Raw genomic sequence first — 24,941 nt, 5'->3', positions numbered from 1 at the left:
CCTAACTTTTGGTCGTTTACTTTCTTGGTTTACTTTGCCTCAAGTTTTGGGGGTCAAGACAAAGTCACAGCAGCAATTTTGGGGTGTCTGGAAGTCTGAAGGTGCCATCAGGCTGCTGATGCACTCACCTCACAGGTACAGATTGACCTGCTGGTGGCACCATATCCCCTAAATAACAATCTTTAATGAAATGAGTCTCTTTAAAATAAAAATAAAATACACATTTACTGTAGTAAAACAAAAATTAATTTAAAAAACAATAATACATGTCTTTATCGTACGAAAACCATTATTAGTATTACAGGAAAAATCCTATCATTTTATATATACAAATTTTACATAAATATATTGTAAACATACACAAAATTTGGGAATTAGCAAATATTTTAACCTTTTTTCTCATTTAACAATATATCCTACACTCCTTTCCAAGTCACTAAATATACATTTCTAAAATTATTATTATTTTTTATTGAATCACTGTGAGATAAAGTTACAAGTTTTCATGTTTGAGTTACAATCATACAAGGATCAAACACCCATCCCTCAACCAGTGCACATTTCCCATTACCAATGTCCCCAAGTATACCTCCCCTTTTCTACCGTCCCCCTGCCTCATGGCAGACAATTTCCCCCATACTCTCTATATTGGGGCATTATGGTTTGCAATACTGATACTGAGAGGTAATGTTTGATCCTTTATCTACTTCAGCACACATCTCCCACCCCAAGCGATTTCTCCAACCTTCATTGCCTTAGTGATCCCTTCTCTACCCCAGCTGACTTCTCCCCCAGCTCATGAGGCAGGCTGCCAACTATGGGACAATCTTCCTGGCCCTTGTGTCTACTGTCCTTGGGTATAAGTCTCATACTATATTATTTTATATTCCATAAGGGGCTGGAGCAATAGCACAGCGGGTATGGCATTTGCCTTGCATGAGGTCGACCAGGGTTCGATTCCTCCGTCTTTCTCGGAGAGACTGGCAAGCTACTGAGAGTACCCTGCCCGCAGGGCAGAGCCTGGCAAGATACCCATGGCATATCCAATATGCCAAAAACAGTAACAACAAGTCTCATAATTTGTTGTGAAATGTTACTGGTGCCCACTCGAGCAAATCGATGAACAACGGAGGACAGTGCTACAGTGCTACTTATTACAACAAAATAACGAATTAAATTATCAAAAAATACTTCAGAATAAGAAAATGTGTGAAAGTGTCACATTTCACCAGGGGTCATTAAAGTCTTGTCTGGGGCAAACTGAGCTGTTTGCTGCTAGTGGAACCTTCTGCGTTTTTGTCTACTGAGCCTGCTCAACTTCTGTGCTATTTCCCCATCTAATTCACTGTGCTCCTACAGGGCTGCCAGTTTTATGGGATTGGGAGGTATGCACGGCTGTGTGTGAAACCACATGCCCCAAGAATTGCAGAATCTGTACAATGGGGCTGCTGGCTGTCAGCAGCTTGGCTTGCGTCTCCTTAGAGATTTAGTGGTGGTGAGGCTGCAGGTTGGGCTGTTGCTTCCATGGCGGCTGCCATGGGATGGGGTGTGGCTGCTGGGCTTCTGGCAGTAAGGGGGAGGGGATGAATGGAGGCTGCCTGTCCCCATTCTGAGAACACCCTAGAGTTCCCAGCCCCCAAACTAGTGTACCTGGACTTATGGTGGCTGTGTAATGTGGAACTTATCTGACCCCTCCCAAGGACACCTCAAAAGTTTTCAGTCAGCAGACATGTGAACTTGTGAGTTTTTGTGGCTTGGCTTACATCTCTTCCAAGATTAGGGGGTGAGTTTTGGAACTGGGTTGTTCCATACTTAGCCAGAGCCTTCTAACATGGTGACTGAACTCGGTGTCTCCCCACTTTTTTGACTCTTACCTTTTCACTCTGGCTGCCACAAGATGATCCCTGCACATAAGGAACTGCTTTTTCCTTATGGCTAAAGCATCAAGAAGAGGCTTCTCATGTGGCAGATTCTGATTCTGAATCAGATTCTGGATTGTGAGATCATCCCTGAACCTATAAAACTGACCAGGTACTTACTACTCTCTGATTGGTCAGATCTGACTCCTGGAGTCAAGGGCAAAGATAACTCTACCTGAAGAGGAGGTGGGGAAAGTAGTGGTACCACAGTAGGAAATCATGTTCTTATGACCAGAAGGAGAAAGTGTGGGTGTTTGGTGAACCGGACACATAGTCAGTGCAATGAAACAGGAAACACGGAAGGCAGTTGTCCAGGTCTCTGTTATAGCAAATAGACTTTATAAAACCTACCTGGTTGCCATGGAGTAACCTCAGAGAAGTCTATCAGGTTAGTGTTGCAGATGAGCACTATGCCTGTGGTGATCAGAAAATGCTGGAGAAGATACTCCAAGGGCCAGGTGGCTGGTTTCATGGATAAAGGTATCTGCTATGAAAGCACGGGCTCACGAAGATTCCTGGGTGTAATCTGTGCCACACCCAACAATAAAAATGAAGATGTGTTCTCCAGTGCACAGCATGGTAGGGGTGGCACTCCAGTGATTGTGCAACCCACGTGAGCATAGGTGTAAGTAATAGCTAAAGTGTGTGTCTCCCAGGGAGTGCCACAATCTCGTGTGTGCAATCCTGAGTTACTGCAACAACAAAGGGAAAGGGAGAGTGGCGGGCAGAAGATGCAACCAGGAATCAGGAGAAAATCTTCTGAAAGCCTGGCCACTGAAATTGGCTTAGAGTAGTAGTACCCGTTTTCTACTCACCTGATTGCCTTAAGGGTTGGGTGGTTTCCATGTTACTTAGCATGTTGCTCTGTGCAGAAAGGATGGTCAGAAGTCCATCTGTGACTGGTTAAAGAAACTTTGGTACATCTACACAATGGAGTACTATTTAGCTGTTAGAAAAGATGAAGTCATAAAATTTACATACAAGTGGTACTACATGGAAAGTATCATGCTAAGCGAAATGAGTCAGAAAGAGAGGGACAGACATAGAAAGATTGCATTCATCTGGGGAACATAAAGTAACAAAATAGGAGACTAACACCCAAGAATAGCCAAGATAAGTACCAGGAGGTTTGCTCCATGGCTTGGAGGCCAGCCACACATGCTAGGGGAAAAGGCAGCTCAGATAGAGAAGGGAGCACCAAATAAAGGGTGTTGGGAGGATCTTCCCAGGATGGGAAAAGCATGCTGAAAGTAGACTATAGACTGAACATGATTGCCACTCAATGCCTCTTTTGCAAACCACCACATCCAAAAGGAGAGAGAGAACAAAAGGGAATGCCCTGCCACAGAGGCAGGGGGGATGGGGGGTGGGGGGTGGGAGGGATACTGGGATCTGTGGTGGTGGAAAATGGGCACTGGTGGAGGGATGGGTTCTTGATCATTGTATAATTGAAACCCAAGCACGAAAATTTGTAAGTCTGCAACTGTACCTTATGGTGTTTCACTAATGAAAATGAAAAAAAAAAGGAGTCCATCTGAGACAGGATGCATACATTCTGCAAAAGCAACCCAAGAGATGATGCTTATTTTTTTAATTATTTTTTCATTTCATTAAAGAACTGTGATTTACAAAGCTATTGATGATTGAGATTTAGGCATATAGTAATGCAACACCAATCCCACCACCAGTGTCAAACTTCCCTTAACCAATGTCCCCATACTCCATCCCCCTATCTCCCGCCTGCCCTGGCCACCCCTCACCTGCCACCTTGATAGTCACAGCACCAAGTTTGGTGACTGCAGCTTAGATCTCACGTTTTTCAGTGTTGTCGAGTCTGCATTTGGGGTCTATGGCGACATCACTCTCCCACATTAGCAGCATAACTGAACCCCTGCTCCCTGCTCCCCATTACTTCCCTTTCTCATCTTCCTCCCCCCTCCCTCTGCTTTTATTTCTTTCCTTGTTTGTTCTTTTCCTCCCTAACTCTGGGCTCAAGGGTGATCTACACGGAGATGATGCTTATTTTAAGGGATGTTGTGGAATGCTTGAGAAATACCCAAGGCCAGTAAAAAAGATAATGCAGTTTTAGGCTATGTTACTGCAGAAATATGTACCTCAGAAATATGTACTGGAGACTGTATGTGCAGGAGCCCATCGGCCCGGAGTCTGTGCTCTGGTTCCTGGTTCCTTTCTTTCAGGAACATGATCCTCTGAGCCTGTCTCCAGGCCCTGGTTTGAGGCAGGACAATGCAGCCCCGCTGCTAGGCTCACTTTCACCAGTGGATTTTGAATTAATTGGGCTGGTTGGCGGAAAGGGCACATGTCAGGAAAAGTGTTGGCTACTGAGGTCTGGCTGCTGGATATCTTCACGGAGCTTCTTCTTACTGATGAAGATGGTGATGTGTGTGTGTGTGTGTGTGTGTGTGTGTGTGTGTGTGTGTGTGTTAAATCTCTGAGGGAGTTCTTGTGGATAATTGCCTCAGTTATAGCACCTCTGTTATGGTATTAAGTCTTAGCTTCTCAATGTGGAGACTGTTCCAATGGGCCCTGGAACTGCCTTTGACATATTGATGTAGACAACTGACTAGGTTTGACCACCAGCCTCCACTGGAATCATTCCATTGGTCAGTGAGTGATCTAGGGTACAGGATACATTATCCCGGAGAAATAGCTGCTGAGCTCTAAGTAAGACCCCCACTAGGGGCAGAAACTAGGGGAGAGGAGATTAGGACCACGCTGGCTTTGTTCTCTGTGCCCAGGTGCAGCCCCTGAAGCACGGACTCCTTGTTGGAGCTCAGAGCTGGGCGTAAGCATTTGTATGGCTTCAACCCCATCTCACAAAAATCCTAACAATCCGGGCAGTACCTGTTCTTTGTCATCACCACCAGCAACTCCTCCTCATGTGGAAAACTCGTTGTCTTGGCCGTAAGATTTGATTTAGTAGCACCTTATCAGTAAAGAAGTACATGAACAATTGGGTATCGCTTTATCAAACGGAGAAAGGTGGTTAAAGTATGTTCCAAGTAGATTGAGTCTTTAATTATACACTATCAAAGTCTGTCATGGAAAAATGCCAAAGGCTAGGAAAAAAAAATAAAACAGGGCATCACTTAATTCCAGGTCTTGTCTCTTTTTATTTCCAACAGTATGAATTTTCTCTTTAAAATAAAACTCCCCCAAATCCCTCAATTGCTATGGGCTATTCTCATGACCTGTGTCAGCATTATTGGAATCATATATTTTCTCAACAGGTTCCCAGGCTCCATCCACATTTCCATAAAGAGGCAGTTGTGGCGAAGGTGCAGGAGGAATTCAGTTGACAAATGGCTTTTTCTAATAGGAGATTTGGAGGCAGCATCTGCTTTCATTAATTTTATAACTTCTCATTCGTTTACCGTCATCAGCTAAATATGGACCCACTGTGCTTGTAATTCATTCTTTTGAAAGATGAGCACTTTCAGCTCGGGGCAGGGAGCGGAGCCATGTTTGCGGATGAATGCGCATTCTTTCTAAGTGAAGTGGGTTGTGGTGACAGAGCAGAAGTCCCAACGGGCTGAGACGGGTGTCACCTGAGAGCACAGAAAGTGTGAGCACAGGAGCCAACTAGACAATCTGTGGCGATGGAAGATAGGAAATGCTGTTTTAATAAAGTACTGTGGACTCTTTTTTTTTAACAGAAAAGAACCTATTTGGGCCTGTAATTTAAATCCTATCACTTGGCATTCTGATGGGAATTGCTTCGAGTCAAGCTATATATTCAAATGTCTGATGCTATACTTCACTCTTCTCCGGGAGTGACTCTGTGATGTTTTTACAGACAGGTAAGCATCATCTTTGTTGTGTAAACCCTTGGAAAGGGATGAGAAAGAATGAAAAAAATCAAGAAGCAACTAAACGGATGAGCCAGGAACAAAATAGGTGAGGCATGAAGCTAGCTGCTGTTTATCCCGGCAGGAAATTGAGGGTGTTTGACAAAGAGTGTCTAAACTCGAAATGCAACCATTAAAACAAATGAAAGGCTGGGAGAAGCCAAACTGAATGAGAAGCCAAACACTAGAGTTTAGAGGAGAGATGTGCTGGGAGGTCTCTCAAGCGCAATAAGTGGGGAAACTGAGGCGTGGTGAGAGAGTGGGCTGCTCGAAGCTTACTGAATTGGTCACGAGAGAACACAAACGTGGGAGGCCCTCTCACAAAGGACAAGGCACTCAGACAAGCTGGGACTGCGTTGCTTCTAGCTAATGGGAGCCAGAGACAAACTAAGCGTCTAATGCTGCAAACAGCATGATGTTGAATCCTCACCGAGAGACGGTCTGCAGTGTGCCCAGGTGTCCTCCCTGGAAGGGCTCTCCCTCTGCTGAACACGGGACCTGAGGCAAGTTTTGCGACCTTAAAGGTTTATAGGACATCAGCAGGTGCGGGGTTGATGCGCGGTGTCAGGGTTGGAACAAATAAGACAACCGACAGGCATCCATTAAGCTCACATACAGAGGGAGTGTCCTGGTAATGAGTCCTGCCTGCAAGCTCAAACCCAAGCCTCATGCTTCCCAAACAGACCTCATCTTGAGTTTTGTTGCGCTGAGCTTAAGGATGAGCCACAAGAGCCTGATGTGAATGTTGCCAGCCCGAAAGAAAACCAGACCCAGTTAATCTACTCAATGGCCGCCAGGCAGAGAGAGGAACCTCGGGGAGCAGAAACACATTCTGTGTGCGAAGGAGAATTCTTGCTTCTTTTCGGGTTCAGGTTGACCGTTTGGCTTGTGACCCTACAAGGGCAGAGCCAGTGGGGTGAACATCTGTCGGGGTGAACATCTGTCGGGGTGGTGATAAACGTGATTGTTGGGACTCAGTGGTCCTTAAGCCCCACCTGAAGATAAAGTTATGAATCCAAAGGCCGGTGAAACTCTATAAGCCCCCCCCCCCCCAACTGCCCCCTAACCGTGTTGCCTTAATCAGTTACTTAATCTCTTCAACACACTCTTTCTGAATTGTAAGATAAAATGTCTTTTAATATTAAGAAATTATGGCCCAATAGGAAGATTTTTAAAAAGTAATTCAATAAGCACACTAAAACTCAGTGTACATCAGAGGTTGCCAAACTGATGTGGCCTAAAGATTCTTTTGCAGAAAAAAAATCATTCAGTGGAGATTTCCTTCTTTAAGTGAACAGACAAAATGGGCTGGAGCGATAGCACAGTGGGTAGGGCCACGGCCTTGCACGTGGCCGACCCGGGTTCGATTCCTCTGTCCCTTTCGGAGAGCCTGGCAAGTTATCGAGGGTATCCTGCCCCCACAGCAGGCCTGGCAAGCTCCCCGTGGCGTATTTGATATGCCAAAAATAGTACCAAGTCTCACAATGAAGACGTTACTGGTGCCCACTTGAGCAAACAGATGAGCAATGGAGGACAGTGCTACAATGCTAAGTAAACAAACACTCGCACCCCCAGTGCACTGGAGGCCACAGCTGCTGCTCCAAAATTCCAGCGTCCCTCGGGGTTAGTGTGGCCGACTTTGGGAAAATTGATCCATATGATCACTTTTCACTTTGTTTGTTTGTGTAAATTTTTTGGGGGGGGATGCCCATTTGGTTGTGCTCAGGGCTTATTCCTGGCTCTGTGTTCAGGGATCAGTCCTTGGGGACCATATGGGGTGCCAAGGATTAAACCATGATCATTTTTTAATAGTTTGTGTTTGGGGACCAGAGAGCTAGTAAGCGGTAATTTGTCTTGCATGTGCCCACCTGGGTTTGATCCTGGCACCCCTTATGATTCCCTGAGTCCCACCAAGAGTGATTCCCGAGCGTAGAACACGTATGGCCCCAAAACAAACACATTTCCTGTTTTGTTTTTTTTTTGTCACACCCAGGGGTGCTCAGGACTTAATTCCTGGAAGGATTTGAGGGACTATATGGGGTTCCAGGGATCAAAACCGGGTCAGTTCTGTGCAAGGCAAGTACCCTGCCTGCTATGCTATTTCTCTGCATCCCCTAAATTATTTTAAAATAAACTTTTAAAAAGTTTTGTGTGTTGGTTCAGAGAGTGCACAGGGGTTAAGGTGCTTGGCTGCCCTCACTGCTAAGCTCAGCGTGTTCCCTAGCACCACATCTGGTCCTCTGAGTACCATCGGGTGTAACCCAAATCACTCTACCCCCACCCCCAATGAATATAGTTTAAAAAAAATAGAAGGATGTGTTTTCTGAGCGTTCCCTTTTCCCATCTATCACACATCAGGGATGAGCAGGGGCTTCCCTAAAGATAAATGGGTGCCCAGCCCAGCTCTGGCTCTGTGAAGTTACTCTGGCTCCATGGGTTTGATGTTGAGAGGATGAGCTTTCTGGATCCCTGTTCCATCTGAACCTGCAACCACAGGCCAGGGCGGCTGGAGAGAGGCCGAAAGCTGCACATTCAGGCCCCGATGACTTGACCGGGGCCCTGAACCTGGCTTGCCGCCTTCTGGGAGATTCATGTCCGGGAGCACAGGAGCCGGCTGTGTGAACAGAAGCCCCTCACACACGTGACTGTGGGAGCCAGGCCTCTCTGCAGAGTTTCACGGCTACTACGATCGCTTCATGGGGAGGGGCAGCCTGGCCACCTCTCCCTGTCCTGTGCCAGAAACTCGGAGCCATGATCAGTCTGTTCTGCTCTTTTCTCTCTGCCTGGAGCCCGGGGCATCAAGGACACACACACACCTAGCAAGTTTCCTCGTTCTTCTCAGTCTTTGCCGAGAGTCGGGGCCTTGGGAAACACAGCTGTGTCTTCAGTTCTCTCCTGATGGGCCCAAGCCCGGTCATTAATAAATACCCAGAGCATTCTCAGACTTCATTTGGACCCCGGCCTGAGTCTGGAAGCCCCACAGATGTGCTGAGAAATGCTTCATCACCATAGGATTCCCACCACGCCCACTTCCTCCCCTCCCAGATAACGCTTCTCTGTGGGCTAAGCTAATGTGAGACCTGCTGGGAACTAGTCCCCCAGCCCCTTCAGCCGTGGGAGGCTCTCTGATGTCAGTTCAGGTAAGTCCTCTGGACTTTTCATGAGCCCCAAGAAAGGACTGGGCCTTGGGGAGACTGGAGCATGGAGGTGGGCGGCCGGTGTTTGGAGAAGCTTGTTGGTCCTGTTGCTTTGGGGAGGCGTCAGCTGGAAGTCACAGGTTTCCTCTGCAGAAGCAGCAAGAACTCCCTCCTGCAATTTGTTTTGAGGTCATGGACTTCATTTTTGTGGTTCCCACGTCAAGTGGAGGTGCCAGGAATTCCCGCAGGCATTCCAGCTAGGGATGCTGGCAAGGTCCCCAAGCGCACAGACTGTCATTAACCCCAGCGTCCAGGCCCACCATGCACTAAAGTGCTAAGCACCTCTTCTGTCTTCTTGAGATTGTCGCCACCAGCCCTCTGGGCCGTGTCTTGGCCTTACCTATGTATTCTAGGGAACTGGGCACTTTGTCCAGGTCTTTATTTAATAAAAGCAAGGAGCCAGCAGATAGAGGACAATAGAAGATGTGTGAGGTCCATGTGGTAATTGTTGGAAGGTTAAGGTAAAGGATTCTCTGGTCTGAAGCCTGAACTCCTGGCTTTAGACTCTGCATTCACTATTTCCTATCACTCTGCATGCTGGTGTGAGGGAGAAACTGATGCCATGATAAGCTGCATGCAGTTAACATTAAGTCTCAACTAGGCCTCAGTTTCTGCTTCCCTGAGGCAGGATTTGCAGTTTTAGTAAACCCTCAATTGAGTTTAAAACTTATCTTATATAATTTAAACTTCCAAATAGATAAGAAACTAGGCAGTTGGACCTGGCCTGTCATGAGGGGTCACTGCACCCTTCTTGGAAAGAACCCCAACTGTGACTGGTACCTGCTGTCTAATTGCTGACCATTGATGTAATAAGGCCAATGCTAAAAATAGACCAGTATATAAACGGCTCTTAACTCTGAACCCTATATAAACGGCTTGTGACTTGGAGTCAGGGTCCTTGTCAAGACTCCACTGCGTTGAATGAGACTTGGACCCTAGCTCGAGCTAGACAATAAAGACCCTTTACTTATTGCATCGCAACTTGTCTTTGTGTGATTCCTTTGGGGGAGATCTTGGCCTGGTTTAAGACTGTGAGGGGGCTTGTTTCTTCTCTGTGCTCCATTTATGACAGACGGGTTTGGGGGATACTGACTTGCCAGTTACGAGTTAGGTTTTTATAGCAGCTCTTTGGTGCGGAAAAGGACCCGAGAACACTGTGTGGGGAAGGTTGTTTTTAAGTCACCGGATACATCAGTGTGTTGAACCCTAACGCCACCGGCTGTCACACCAGAGTCTCACTGCTTGTTACTCCCTAAGTCACTGCGTAGTTTATTACAGAGAGGTGGGCGGAAGTGATGAGAAGGAGCACTTACCTGAGGAGCCCGCAGTGTGGATGGAGACCCTAAACTGAAATGGCCGCTTGCTCTCTGAAGGGCTCCAGAGCAGGCCAGAAATCAGCCCAAGGAAGAAAGCCCACAAATCCAGCATCTTATCAGTACTCACTTCCCGAGCCCCGTGTCAGCAAACTCAACTCCGAAACGTGAAGGTTTCACAGGGCACTTTGCCATGGCCTAGGTTACTTGCTGTGGAGCGTGGCAACAGGCACCAGAGCAGATCTGTCCCTGCACAGCAGATAAGACCCGTTCCTGCAGAGAGCCCCAGTAGGGAGTGTCTGAGCGCATTTGACAGGCACCACGTATCCAGTGGTGTTGAGTCTCATACTCCAAGAATTGTCACCTACACTGAGCGAGTCATTCCTAACTGCAGCATCTTGCCCTGATTCAGAGTGGACCAGGGCAACGCAGAGTTGGAAAGGTGATAAGTCAGTAATGCTAAACTTTATGTGATTGGACCATACTCTTAAGCAGATACCCGCTGTAAAATATGTGTGTATTTGGCAATAAAGTGAACGGCCATCGGCCGACACCCAGAGTAGTTTCTCCATGCGCCTGTCGTCCTTAGTAGTTTCTCCATGTGCCTGTCATCTTCCCATATATCATCCTTGTTGGGAAAAACTGCAGAGTCTCCTGCCCCTGTGCCTGGCTGTCCTCACCAGGGCCCCTTGGAGGAGGGCAGGTTGGGTTTCCCTTCCCCCTCCCCCCCCAGCAGAACCCCAGCAGCCCAAGACCTCCAGAACCAACCACAGCCATGCTGAGACCTCAATTGAGGGCACTTTGCCATGGCCTAGGTTACTTGCCACTTTCCACACGTTCGAACAAGCCTCATGCATGAAGGAACCGGCAGAGGAACCCAGGCATGCGGGTCCCGGGGCTGAGATCTCCAAGCCTGCTCGAATCGGGATTGGGCCTTCTCCACCCAGATCCCCCATCTTCCAGTAGATAGGTGTCACACCCACCAGCTGCTGCCAGCGCCAGGTTGGTCCCATCAATGGCCAAGACCCAGAGGCTATAAAACCCAGCTCCCGGAAGCAACATCTTACTCTCTCTTTCTTACTTTGGAGAACCTGGCAGGCTACCGAAAGTATCCTGCCCGCACAGCAGAGTCTGGCAAACTTCCCGTGTTGTACTCAATATGCCATATACCAGTAACAATGATGGGTCTCATTCTACTAACCCTGAAAGAGCATTGAATATAGCTCTTTTAAAATTTCAGGGCTAGGAAGGAGACATTACTGGTGTCTGCTCGAGGCAATCGACGAACAACAGGATGATTGTGATCATGATCGTGATCGTTCCCCAACAACTTGTGTCTCAGTTGAGTCTGGGCAGCCCCTGGCAAGCCCCACGCAGTGGGGAGGAGAGTCAGCTGAAGGGGACTAAGGGTGTCACACATGTCAGGCCAGGGGTGGCCACCACGAGAGTTAGGAGGCAGTGTCTGGCGTCTGGGTCTGTTGTTGTTGTGATTATGCTTGTCTTTGGGGCTGCACCTGGTGATGCTCAAGGGTCACTCCTGGCTCTGCACCCAGGCATCACTCCTGGCGGGCTCAAGGGGACTGTATGGGATGCCGGAGCTCGAACCCAGGCTGGCCGCGTGCATGGCAAGTGCCTGACCTGCTGTCCTGTTGCTCTGGGCCAGCTTCTGTGATTTGGGATTGAGGATGGGAGAGAGACGGGCCTTGGGAATTTCCTAAGTGGATGGAGGAGGGAGGGGAGTTTGGTCCCAATGAGCTCGAGCCCAGCCTTAGCCTGATCCCCTGCAGTGGGATTGACCTGCCCGGGCCCCAGAGCACCCCACGCCTTCCCCAGCTTGGGTTTGCCTGCGTGTTCTCAGACGGGTTCCTGCAGGCCCTGCCACCCATGCAGGCTGGTGAGTTGAGCTGGCACAGGCCGACTGGCCTTTCTCCTCTTCGCAGTCTGGGGCAGAGCTCAGAGGAGTCGGTGGGAGATTCCTGTTAGTTCAGTGGGAGGCCCCGAAGCTGGGAGGGCCTGAGTGCAGACAGTGCAGGGAGGACAGCGCAGGGAGGACAGTGCAGGGAGGACAGTGCAGGGAAGACAACGCAGGGAGGACAACGCAGGGAGGACAACGCAGGGAGGACAGCGCAGGGAGGACTGCGCAGGGAGGACTGCTCAGGGAGGATTGCGCAGGGAGCACAGCACAGGGAGGACAGTGTAGGGAGGATTAGTGCAGGGAGGACTGCGAAGGGAGGACAGCTCAGGGAGGACTATGCAGGGAGGACAGCGCAGGGAAAATAGCTCAGGGAGGACTGCACAGGGAGCACAGCGCAGGGAGAACTGCAAAGGGAGCACAGTGCAGAGAGGACTGTACAGGGAGGACAGCGCAGGGAGGACAGAGCAGGAAGGACTGTGCAGGGAGGACAGCGCAGGGAGGACTGCGCAGGGAAGACAGCGCAGGGAGGATTGTGCAGGGAGGATTGCGCTGTGAACAGAAGCCCCTCACGCACGTGACTGGGAGAGCCAGCCTCTCCGCAGAGTTTCGCTGCTACTGTGATCGCTTCATGGGGAGAGTCAGCCTGGCCAACTCTCCCTGTTTTCTGCCAGAAACTCGGAGCCATGACGGGTCTGTTCTGCTCTTTCCTCTCTGCCTGGAGCCTGGGGCATCAAGAACACATACACCTAGCAAGTTTCCTTGTTCTTCAGTGCAGGGAGCACAGCACAGGGAGGACAGCGCAGGGAAGACTGAGAAGGGAGGACAGCGCAGGGAGACAGTGCAGGGAGGACAGCACAAGGAGGACAGCACTGGGAGGACTGTGCTGGGAGGACAGAGCAGGGAGGACAGCGCCGGGAGGACTGAGAAGGGACGACAGCGCAGGGAGGACAGCTCAGGGAGGACAGTTCAAGGAGGAATATGAAGGGAGAACTGTGCAGGAGCACAGCACAGGGAGGACGGTGCTGGGAAGGCTTGTGTTGTGTGCAGACAGTGCTCTCAGAGAAATGTGTGTCCTGCCCGGTGGAGAGAAGGGGCTTAGCCCTATGCAGTGCACCCTCCCTTCCTGGGGAGCCCCTCTCAGACACCCACTGCCCACAGAGCTTAGTAAAAGAGAGCAAAAGAACAGAAATCAAGATCTACCAGATTTCACTGCATACCATTACATCCTTTTTGCTTTTTCAATTCAGAAACTGTTTTCTAACCTGTAAATATTTAAAAAAAAGAAAATCACGCTCCACTCCCTCCCCTCCCAAACCAAAACAAAGGTCTTTAACAATTATGCAGTGAACTAAAATATCCTTTGCTGCTCAAGTTGAACACTGCTTTTATTGGAGGGGGTTTTGAGGGTGCTCAGGAACCAGAGGGTCAATCCCAGAAATACTTGGCCAAGAAGTCAGCTGGTCCAACACGAGGAGGAAGTACCCTGGGATCCTGTGTGTGCCTGAAGGGATGGGGGGGGGTGGATAATGTGGGGACAAGACTTGAACTCAGGTCCCTGTGTTTGTAAAGCACCAGCCCTGAGCACGGAGCAATAGTCCAGCCCAGCACTGGTGTGGAAGGCTTCCTACATTGCTACAATGGAATGGGCCACAGGTTAGCCATGTTGTGTTACTGTAGGGCGGGCCACAGGTGAGCCATGACAGTTGGCACCAGGCTGTGCTCATTCCTTCAAGCCTAAGGTGTTACCTAACTCATGGTTGAAAAGGCTAGAAGCAGGAGGGTGTGATGGTACAATTGAGTCGATTAGAATGTACTTTTTTTTTCTAAAGATGGACATTGCTGGCAGTGTTTAAGTGCTTTTCAACCTTTTCCTGATGAGAAAAACCCCGAAGGTCAAAAAAATAGATTTTTTTTTTAATGCACAATGTCTGGATTTCGCCTCCTGCCACAGACAAAGGGTGTCTAGAGGGTCCTCCACCAGGACTGAGAGGGAAAAGGAATTTTCTAGTATCTTCCCTTCCCTCTGCTCATCTGAAAAACCCAATTCCAATCTAGCAGACAGGCCAAGATCTGGAGGGGACTTGAGGGCCACGTTTGGTCACTTTGGCACAATGAGAACAAAAACAAACAAATGCGTTTTTTTCCACTTAAAGTTTTTTTTTCCTGTTACCTTGACATTATGAATGAAGAATCCACCATCAGCTGATTTTTGCACCTTTATTGTCACAGGAGACTGGGGGAGTTTGAGGATACTTCACAATCTGGGTAATAATCTCACCTATCAATTATCTACCACCTACTTGCTCATCTGTCAATTCTATGTCTATTCGCTAGCTGTCTTCTGTCTTTGTGTCTTATCTATTGTGGAATAAAACTGGGAACAGCAGATGTGAACTTGCAGAGGAAACGTGTCAGCCCTGGAGAGATACAGCCCTTCCCTTTCAGGCTCTGAGTGCTCAGGACCCAGCTCCTCTGCATTCTAGCTCCCTGCAGAGGTCACATGAGAAAGAGGGTGGCCACCTAGCCATAAAGGCCAGGTCCAATGTCCCTCTAGCCAAATGCCTAGTGGTAAGCCACGATGTCGGAGCCAGCATTTACCAGCAGCTAGACTGCCTCGGTTACCAGCTCAGATTTATAAGTGCAACTGGGACTTGCCATGGGTCCATCCAAACAAAGACTTTGCTCCTCCGAACCACTCCCTGAATGTCATTCTCCTACTGAGCGTAGCCGGCCTGCGCCCTGGGCTGCGGACTAGCGTTTGCAGCTCTGCATGGAAGGAAACAGGAAGCAACTAACCGGAATGAGTTCTTGGCTTCTGCTGGGCAGCAATAAACTCCGACCTCTGGAAAGAGAGTTCTCTTGCTCCCATCCTTGCAGTGATGAAGTTTCAGTAGAGCTCAATCATCCGCCCGCCATCTGCCATTTCTCTCCCTCTTCCTACTTACCTGTGTATGTGTAAACAGGAACTGGCCTGATTGGCTGTAAACACTTGAAGCTTCCCCAACCTCCCTCTCTGATGGCAGAAGCTCGAAACCATCCACCTGGCAGGACCCGTGCTCCAAGAGTCACCTGTGGCACAGATGTCCTTGTCTTGCATGCCAACAGACTCAAAATCCTAAAGGGGAAAGAAGGTTGGCGCTTGAGAAGGACTATTTCTCAGCACTTGCCTTAGTTGTCCTGGGCACGGCTCAAGCCAGGCCCTGGTGCTGTGGTTTGCCTTTGGAAACCTTGATCTGGCTCTCTACCGCGGTATGAACCTGTCCCATCCACCTGATGATCAAGTTCTTCAATGAGATGAAGAGGAAACAGTATATTCCGCGTCTGCTGCCTATTTCTCAGGAGAGGCTGAATCAGTCCTCCCAGGGAGAAGACTCAGACATGTGGAGTCCTTGTAAATGATGCCACAAGGTCTAACTTGCACCTCATTAGGAGAACAATTCGTATGCAAATTTCTGTCTATAGCTCTGGTCTGGAAATTAGCTCTTCATTTGCAAAAGAATATGCATGAACCAGGAATCTTTGGATAGCTGTTAATTTGGAGAAGGAACCCTTGATTTTACTCTGAGCTGAATTAAACTACATGGGGTACAGGGAGGCAAGTTTTAAAGGAAGATGGCAGCCAATTTCTTTTGTTACTTTTTTTTATTTTTTCCAAGAACAATGAACATTTACTAGGCACCTACTGGCCTCAGTCACTTGCATCTAAAGAGCAAAGCTAATTTACCCACAGCCCGTGTTCTTTTAAATGGTTAGCCTTATTTCTTAGCTCTGTTAACCACTAGTCTAACATTAGCTTCAGTTTTAATAATCTAATCCTTAATTGTCTACTGCTCCCTGCCACATGAACAGAAAAGTTTGGGGGGGATAAGGCGAGCAGTTGACATTTTCTGTGGATACTTCAAGTAATTGGCCCCCAAGTGAAATGATCGAGTTGCCTATGGTGTGTTATGTTCTGAGGGCATCAAACATGAAAGGGGATGAACCTTCAGAGGGACTGTGTGTCCAAGGATGTGTGCGTGGTGAGAACCCTAGAACTTCACTTCAACTGGCCTAATATCCTGAGTCACTAGATGGTGAGAAGATACAGGACGAAAAGAACAAACGGATGGACAGGAATACTGAGAACCAAGTGCACACGAGATGGACAGCAAATGAAATCGCTTCTATCCACATGACACCTCGCACAGGTCATTGTTCTACATTTGTGGACATACACACACTCACACGCACAGACATACAAGCAAGAATGTGTATTTTTGTAAGACAGGTCCTTGGAAATAGACATTCTTAGCAAATATGGATGACAGATCAATTGTAATTTATTTTCTTTTAACACTGTATCATCATAAAGAAAACTGGTATAAATGAAAAAATCTATTTCAAATATCTACATCTAAAATTTTAGGCAGTGAAAAAGCACTTTGTTGACAAGGAGTGTGGAATGATGGATGTTAATTGTCAGAAACTGCTGAATGCCTTGCTTAGTTGCCACAAACAAATTCACATATCAGAACGAACAATACTGCTAAATATTCCTTTTTTTCCCCATTTTTTTTTGTTAAAACATACCAGGAGGAAAGAAAAGAAAAGGAAAAACTGGAAATCCATACATCTTTCAAAAGATTGAAATTGAAGCAATATTCAGAACCATAGATGAGGAACACTTGGGCATTTGTGTAATATACACAATGCACTTTTCTTCTTTAATCTGTAATGTACATCAAATACTTTACAACAATGCATTAACAAAAGGCAAGAAACACCTCGCTGTACAGAGGAACCCCGATGCACTGGAAGCCTAGAATCACGACGGATGGAGAGAGTAAACAAAGCGTGAGAAACCGTTCCCGAAAGTGTGTGTGCGAAGCTGCCCCCGGCTGGGCTCCCCGCATCCCCCTGTGCCACCGTTTCTGCTTCTCTGGGCCATGCTCCAAGCGGGCACGTTTGCCCGGACACACGACAGGGGTCCTGGTTTGGGCCGCCTTAGGTGCTCGGCCTTCCAGGTTCGGTTCATTTAGCTTGCTAAGAGAGCTCTGGAGAGGTCCTTACTGCTTACCACGGCCTTCCTACGGAAACAGGCTTTCAACAAACTAAATTTTGCAGGGGGGGGGGGGGGAGAAAAGTAAAATGAGAAGAAAACAAAGAAACGCCATGTCTCGTGGGATATGCATGCACATGCTCGGGCCCGGGCGCCCTCACACCCAGGAGTCGGGGGAGGCGGGGTAGTGGCTGGTCTCATAGTTCAGTTCGCTGTAGGGACGGGCGGCAGAGTAGAAGTCCACGTAGTTGCCTGTGGACTTGAGCCCCAGGTGCATGGTGTACTCGCTGGCCGGAGGACGGTGGTGGACCTGATCCTCGAAGAAGGACTCGTCGTAATTTCTCGTGGAGTTCTGAAAAGGCTGGTAGGTCTCGTAGTCTTTCCTGCTGGGCTCCTGCGGGGCGGGCTGGGCTGACACCTGCGGGGGGAGATGACCGTGAGCCAGTCTCCCCATGGACATGCGTGACCCATCCAACCGCCAGCCTGGGAGTGCCCGCTGCTACTGTAGAGGCCAGTTGCCTTTGCTGTCACACCTGGATCCCCCACTCTCCTGCTACACTAGTGCATCTCCACCCTCTGACTGTGTTTCCTTCCGGGGTCCTCCTATCCCACGGGTGCGCCCTTCCCCTGACACGACTTTCATCTGTGACCTTGGGTGTGTCTGTGACCTGGGGCTGTGGCCCCGGCTGAAAAATGCTCTAGAGATTAGTGGTTGGCAATGGTTTGACACCTGTGTGTGGGGGGGTGAGAGTTAATAAATTAAAACAAAGACAGTGGTGGGTGAGAGAGTTCAACAGGCTGAGGACCTGCTTTGCATGCAGGAGACTGAGTTTGATCCCCAGGACATCACAGTTGCCTGTGCTCCATCAGTATTCACCCCCAAATGGCAAACTTGGAGGAGCTCCCAAGTGGCAAGGAGTATCCCCCGCAAAAAAAATTACACTCATTTGTGGGATATAAAAAATGAAATAGGAAACTAATGCCCAAGGATGGTAGAAACAAGGAACCATTTTGATGATGATGGGTGTAAGGGATTGCTGGGGATGGGAGATGTGTGCTAGAAGTGGGTAAAGGACCAAACATGAGGGCCTCTCAGTATCTGTATTGCATGATACCCAAAGGGGGGGAAGAAAGAGAGAGAGAGAGAGAGAGAGAGAGAGAGAGAGAGAGAGAGAGAGAGAGAGAGAGAGCCTGCAATAGAGGCTGTGGGGGAGGATAAGGGGAACACTGGTGGACTGGTGGTGGAAAATGTACACTGGTGGAGGGGGGTGGAGGGGGGTGTTGAATCATTGATTGTATGACTGAAACCCGATCATGAAACCTTTGTAATTATACTCACAGTGATTCAATAATAAAATATATATGAAAATAATAAAATGTTAAATTTATAAAAATCACATGTATGACACAGAATCCACTATTCTAACAATTTTCAGTGGTTAACTCAGGGGCACCAAGTGCTCTCACAGCATGGCAACCATCTCCATTATCCATCTTCAGAACTTTCTGCCCCTCCTCAAAGAAATGCTGAACCCCTTAAGCCAAACTCCTCCCCCACTCCCCGCCCCTGCAGCCTTTGGTGGTGACCGCCATTCCCCTTCCTGTCCCCGACCCTGACCTTCGGAGACCTCATGGCTCCGAGCTCCCACCCACAGCATCTGGTCTGGCCTCCGTCACTCAGCCTGACGCCTGGAGCCCATCTAGTGGCGGGCTCTTCCTTTCATGCTCCGCAGCAGCTCCAGTGAATGTGCAGAACAGAGTAGGTAAGACTGAGCCATACTCCAGCCTGAGCAAGCCCCAGTGGCTATCACCCACCACTCACAGGCCCACGTGCCGGTTGTGAATACTGCTGCAGGCTCTATGACTACAGACATAAACAGCTCTTGACATCTCACTAGTTTTATCTTTTTTGGGCCACACCTGGCAATGCTCTGGGGTAACTCCTGGTTCTGCACTCCAGAATCATTCCTGGTGGCGTACGGGGAAGCATATGGGATGCCAGGGATCAAACTCAGGTCATCTGTGTACAAGGCAAACGCCCTATCCACTGTGTTATCTCTTTGGCTTGAGACCCCACTTTTAATGGGGAATGCAGTGCCAAGCTCCTAGAAGCAGAATGACTGGATCTTATGGCAATTCTATGTTGAACTTTCGTGGGGAAGCAACACCAGCATTTTACTAGATGACTTTCAGAGAAGGGGAGGTGTAGAAGAGAAGGTCTGAGCACGCTAAGCCAACGCCCCTTTCCTGGGTCTGCTCTGCCACACCTGAGTGTGTCTATCCCAGACCACGACAGCAAGGCCCAGCAAGGTGCAGTCATACCCAGTGCCTTCCCCTAGCTGTCCAGGAGCACAGTTACTATCCCTCTCTGGAGGACTGAGGCCTAGACCCCTTCCACCATACCTGCTTAAGAACCAGGTCTCTATATCCAGGATCTACAAGACATTAGTAGAAGTGTACAAGAAAAAAACCTCCAACCCAATAAAAAATGGGGAGAAGAAATGAACAGAAACTTCCTCAAAAAAGAAATACAATGTCCAAAAGGCACATGAAAAAAATGCTCTACATCACTAATCATCAGGGAGATGCAAATCAAAACAACAACGAGATATCATCTCACACCACAGAGACCGGCACACATCAAAAAAACCAAGAATAACCAGTGCTGGCACGGATGTGGGGAGAAAGGGACTCTCTTTCATTGCTGGTGGGAATGCTGACTTGTCCAGCCTTTTTGGAAAACAATACGGGCATTCCTCAAAAAACTAGAAACTGAGCTTCCATAAGGATCCAGCAATACCACTTCAGGGAATACATCCCGGGAGTGTAAAAAAAGCACAGTAGAAATGACATCTGAACCTGTATGTTCATTGCAGCACTGTTCACAATAGCCAGAATCTGGAAACAACCTGAGTGCCTGAGAACAGACAACTGGTTAAAGAGACTATGGTACATCTATACAATAGAATACTATGCAGCTGTTAGGAAAGACGAAGTCATGAAATTTGCTTATAAGTGGATGAACATGAAGAGTATCATGCTAAGTGAAATGAGTCAGAAAGAGAGGGACAGACATAGAATGAGTGCATTTATTTGTGAGATATAAAATAATATGAGACTGACACTCAAGGACAGTAGAGACAAGAGCCAGGAATATTGCTCCATAGTTGGAAGCCTGCCTCATGAGCTGGGGGAGAAGGCAGCTGGAATAGAGAAGGAATCACTAAGTCAATGATGGTTGGAGGGATCACTCGGGATGGGAGATGTGTGCTGAAAGTAGATAAAGGACCAAACATGATGGCCTCTCAGTATTTATATTGCAAACCATAATGCCCAAAAGTAGAGAGAGTATGGGGGAAATTGTCTGCCATTGAGGCAGGAGGTAGGGCCAGATAGGGGTGGTAGGAAGGATACTGGGGACATTAAAAGGCCCCCCTCCCGTTGATCGTCGATTTGCTCGAGCGGGCCCAGTAACGTCTCCATTGGAGACTTTGTTGTTACTGTGTTTGGCATATCGAATACTCTGGGTAGCTTGCAGAGCTCTCCGAGAGGGGCGGAGGAATCGAACTCGGGTCGGCCATGTTGGCCATTTGTAAGGCGAACGCCCTACCACTGTGCTATCTGTACACTGGTGGAGGGATGAGTGTTCGATCATTGTACGACTGAAACTCAATCATGAAAACTTTGTAACTGTATCTCATAGTGATTCAATTAAAAAAAAAGAAACAGGTCTCAAAAGAATAAATCTGTCCAAAATATTCTACATGTTAGGGCTGGAGAGATAGTACAGTGGGCAGGGCACTTGTCTTGGATGTGGCCAACCTAGTTTTAATCTCCAGAAGTCCATATGGCCCCGGAGCCCTATCAGGGATGTTTTCTGAATGCAGAGCCAGGAACGAGCCCTGAACAGTGCTAGGTGTGGCCCCCAAACAACAAGAAGAAATATTCCATATGCCACAGGAACCAAACGTTTCAAGGAAGAGTTGATTAACATTAGAATGTGTGGAGGGTTTGAGCTATTGGTTACCCTGGAAGAGGAGAGGTTTTCCACATTTCCTGGGGCTTCCCTGTCATTTAAGTGTTCCATGCTCCCACGCAGGTTCTCTGCAAGTTGCCAAGGGAGGGGACCTTGTAGGGAAGAAAGGTTCACAAGAACCTTTGGGAGATGAAGACCCCGCAATTCATTCCCTCCTCTTGGCCTTTGGCAGGGAGGGAATTCTCAAGCTCAGAGGGCCCCAGTCCTGGGGATTTTTTGGGGGGGTCACACCCATTGATGCACAGGGGTTCCTCCTGACTCTGCACTCAGAAATTGCTCCTGACAGTCCTTGGGGGACCATATGGGATGCTGGAAATCGAATCCGGGTGGGCCGTGTGCAAGGCAAATGCCCTACCTGCTGTACTATCGCTCCAACCCCAGTTCTGGAGATTCTTGACTAAGCCGGCTGGTGGTTCAGTGCGAGGGGCCAAGTACGTACTATGGGGTGATGGGGTGCAGGCGTAGCAAGGCCACCAGAGCTCAGGGACCCGCAGGACCACGCTCTGCTGTGCTGGGGGAGGCCCAGGGCTGAAACGCTCAGAGCAATACTTAGAGAGCGTCTGTTGCTGGGGATCTAACTGGGATCAGCCACATGGAAGGCATGTGCCCTCACCGCCATTCCGTCTCTCTGCTCCCCTCTCTGTTAAGGTGTTAAGGAGAGAAAACCCATGAGTGCTCATATGCTGATGGTGAGACTTCAGGTGTGGGATCAAGTCGGCCCTCTGACTGCCTCAGCTCCCACTTGTTGCCACGCCCCAACACTGCGCCTCAGGTGTGCTCCCCCCAGAAGGTGGTTCCCGTGGCACCCACTTGCAGGTGTGCAGAGAAACTGCAGTGAGCACTAATTGGGGAGGAGGGGGAGTGGGCATGATGGAATGCTCCTAAAGACCACAGTTTGATCACTCGGGAGCACATTCAGAGATTCCCTATTAATTTAACTAAGGTTCAGCGTGGAACTGTCCTCGAGAAATTGGTTTTGGTTAATAGATAATGATTTGTAATTAGCACGTTGTGTGTAAATGAATGCTTCTAATGGTCTGTACATAATTCTTCTCACAAGGAAGTGAAACTCCGTCTTTTAATATGTAATTGATTTACACGAATAATCGACCCCTTCTTCAAAGAAATAGTGAACTTCATCATGGCTGCCACCTGGAAAGCAGCTTAGTGGCATGGAGCAGCGGGTCCATGAGCACCGTTTCCGTCCACCTGGACCAAGCTGGACAGCAGGGGACCTTAAGGGGCCAAGGAGCTGGACAGGCATGAGAGGGCCACTTGGAGTTAAGTCTGTGATATCTGCAATTTGAGTCTCCCAGATTCCTTGGATAGACTAAGGTTCTCTTTGCTGTTGGTTGAAGAGCTGTGTGCTGGGGTAAGTTCCTCCTCTCAACACTGGTCCACTCCAACACTGTCAACTGACCGATTGACCAATTGAGCATTCAATCGATCAATCCATGCGACTCATCTACCCTGATCCAATTCCTATGTCAGAAATGAAAGACCTGACTCAAGCTCAGAGAAATGAAGAAGCATCTTCCCGGGCTCAGCGCTAATGGTGTCGCAAAGTAGAATCCAAATACAGACCTCACTCTCTCCAAAGCCCACGTTCTCGGTGGCACCAGCTCGGCCCCAGAACCCAACTGGTCAGAGCCCAGAGTGAGCCCCGCAGGTTCTGTGATCATAAGGCAGGCCAGAAGATAAAGGAGACCAAGAACTCTGACTGTTGTGTGAAGGTCTTTTAAGACCCTCATAACTGCCTGTTAATGAGGCAGCTTTGCCAGAGAGAGGGGTACCCAGGGTCACAACCACAGAATGGCTAACACGGAGAAGCTTCTTCCCTCTTTTGTTAAATTTGCTTTAAATGTCTTGCCATGGACCTTCTGACAGGTGGATAACTGGGGCTTGGACACAACCCATTTTATTGAAGACCTCCAATTCATCTGCATTGTTTGTAAAGCTGCCTTGTTACTGGGTTGGTTTTGTTTTTTTTTTTTAATCATGCCTTACTGGTTATTTTATTTCATCATACTACAGTACTGCTTTTGAAAGCAGAAAATTCTCTTGGTGGTAGTGGTGTATTCATTCCCCGCTACTTGAGAGATGAGGGTTTCTTAGCGTTTCCCAACTGGGGCTCTTGGTCCCCTGCCCCGAGTCATACTGGTTGGCCTCCTAAGCCTGTGCTGTGGCCCTTTTAGAGTATCCCATTTGGGGGGGACATCCCAGGGGACCATATGGGCCCTAATTAAGAAACACTCATAGAGATTATAATTCTTCATTTCCTCATTGTGCTCCAGATCAACCATCCCTAAGACTGACTGCCGACTTGGTAGGTGCTGGGTACTGTCTTTGCAGGGACAAAACATACTCTGTTAGTCACTGGACAGTTTGCCTAGGAACGCACATCTTGCACTCATATCTAGGGCTCTCTTCCCAGCTCCCCCAACCCCCTACCCCGGGCACTGCCCAGGGTGCTGTTTCCCCCAGGGCAGGGGAAGCAACAGTAACCTCCTCTCGGGTTCAGACTTTCATGTGGAATAGCTACCCATTCACTTGCTTCTTCCACCTCCAGGACATTCCACTGGGTCGGAGAAGAAAGTAGCCCCCAGGACTCTGCATCCTCATTACCTGGTTATGTTTGATGTCCTCAGCGGGTGCACCATATGAATTCCTATACAAAGTGGAAATTCCAGTGTTTTGAGCTGAAAGAAAAAAATGAAACAACAAAAGCTTTAGTCAACAGGACAAAGAGAAAAACAGCCCAAGATGTCCAATGAGGGTGAGGGGTTGTGGTGGCCAGCTGCCGGCCACGATAACAACAACGGGCAGTTCCTTGGACTTGGCTTTCTATCCAGGAACCTAGAAAGAGGCGTTACTCTGTGCAAGGCCCGGGGTGTGCCAGCCTCTGGTATGACGCTCACATGGTAGGTGGGGTCTGGGCAGATGTGGCAAACAGATGGCCATCACACAGGCTCTATTGTCTGCCTTCCTGGCACCAATGGGCGGCTAATCCAAGTTCACCAGCTGCCCTGAAGCATGCAGGAATCTGGGTTGGCAGCTTTGCTTCTAGCTGGCAAATGACAAGAATGAAATTTCTAATTTGAGCTCACAGGAATGCCCTGTCATCTTTCAGGCAGCACATTTCTCAGGGGCCCAGAAGCCAGGCCGCAAGCAGCACCTGCGTCTCCTGGGCCTGTGTGGGCCGCTGCGGTTCTGGGGCCTATCAGACACCATGGCCGGCCGGGCCCCATCTATCCTGTCTGGTCTGCAGAACCAAGGAGAGGAAGGGCGGCTTCCTCAGGCCCACTTGCTGTTCCCTGCCCCGGAAGCCTTTTCCTTTCCTGTATCTCTCAACCCCACCTGGAATGGATTCTCACCCGGAACTCTTCTCCTCACCCAGAATGCTTACCCAGAACTCGTCCTCACATCCGGGACCCATATCCTCACCCTTGCCCTCATGTGGGGCCTGGCTCAGGTTATATCCAAGGGGAGGGCTGCTGAATGCTGATGAGGAAGAGAACCTTGGCAGGCTTCTCCCTGACCATGACCAGTAACTCGTGATGCAATGAAGGTCTTATCTTTGGTTTCCAGCACGCACAGCTGATGAACGAGGCTACACAAACTATCCTCACAGGCCACTGAGATGCAGCCACTAGC

At 48.7% G+C, this 24,941-nt stretch overlaps 1 protein-coding gene across 8 annotated transcripts in view; it reads right to left on the bottom strand.

Moving 5' to 3' along the window:
- Positions 1–17,182: 17,182 nt before the first annotated feature.
- The window catches only part of CTNND2 (catenin delta 2), a 958,285-nt gene continuing 950,526 nt past the window's right edge, over positions 17,183–24,941 (bottom strand). For all 8 annotated transcript variants that reach the window (XM_056109040.1, XM_056109043.1, XM_056109042.1 and 5 more), the window contains 2 exons: positions 23,913–23,986; positions 17,183–17,669 (listed from right to left, as the gene is read on the bottom strand). In XM_056109040.1, coding sequence (XP_055965015.1) covers positions 17,409–17,669; positions 23,913–23,986 — 335 coding nt within the window. In that variant the 3' untranslated portion in view covers positions 17,183–17,408. The remainder of the gene's footprint in view (positions 17,670–23,912; positions 23,987–24,941) is intronic.

The sequence above is a fragment of the Sorex fumeus genome, unplaced genomic scaffold (assembly GCF_029834395.1).
Source record: "Sorex fumeus unplaced genomic scaffold, SorFum_2.1 ptg000264l, whole genome shotgun sequence".
Lineage (NCBI taxonomy): Eukaryota > Metazoa > Chordata > Mammalia > Eulipotyphla > Soricidae > Sorex > Sorex fumeus.
The sequence above is the reverse complement of the archived record's forward strand: the minus strand, read 5'-3'. Positions and strand labels throughout refer to the sequence as shown.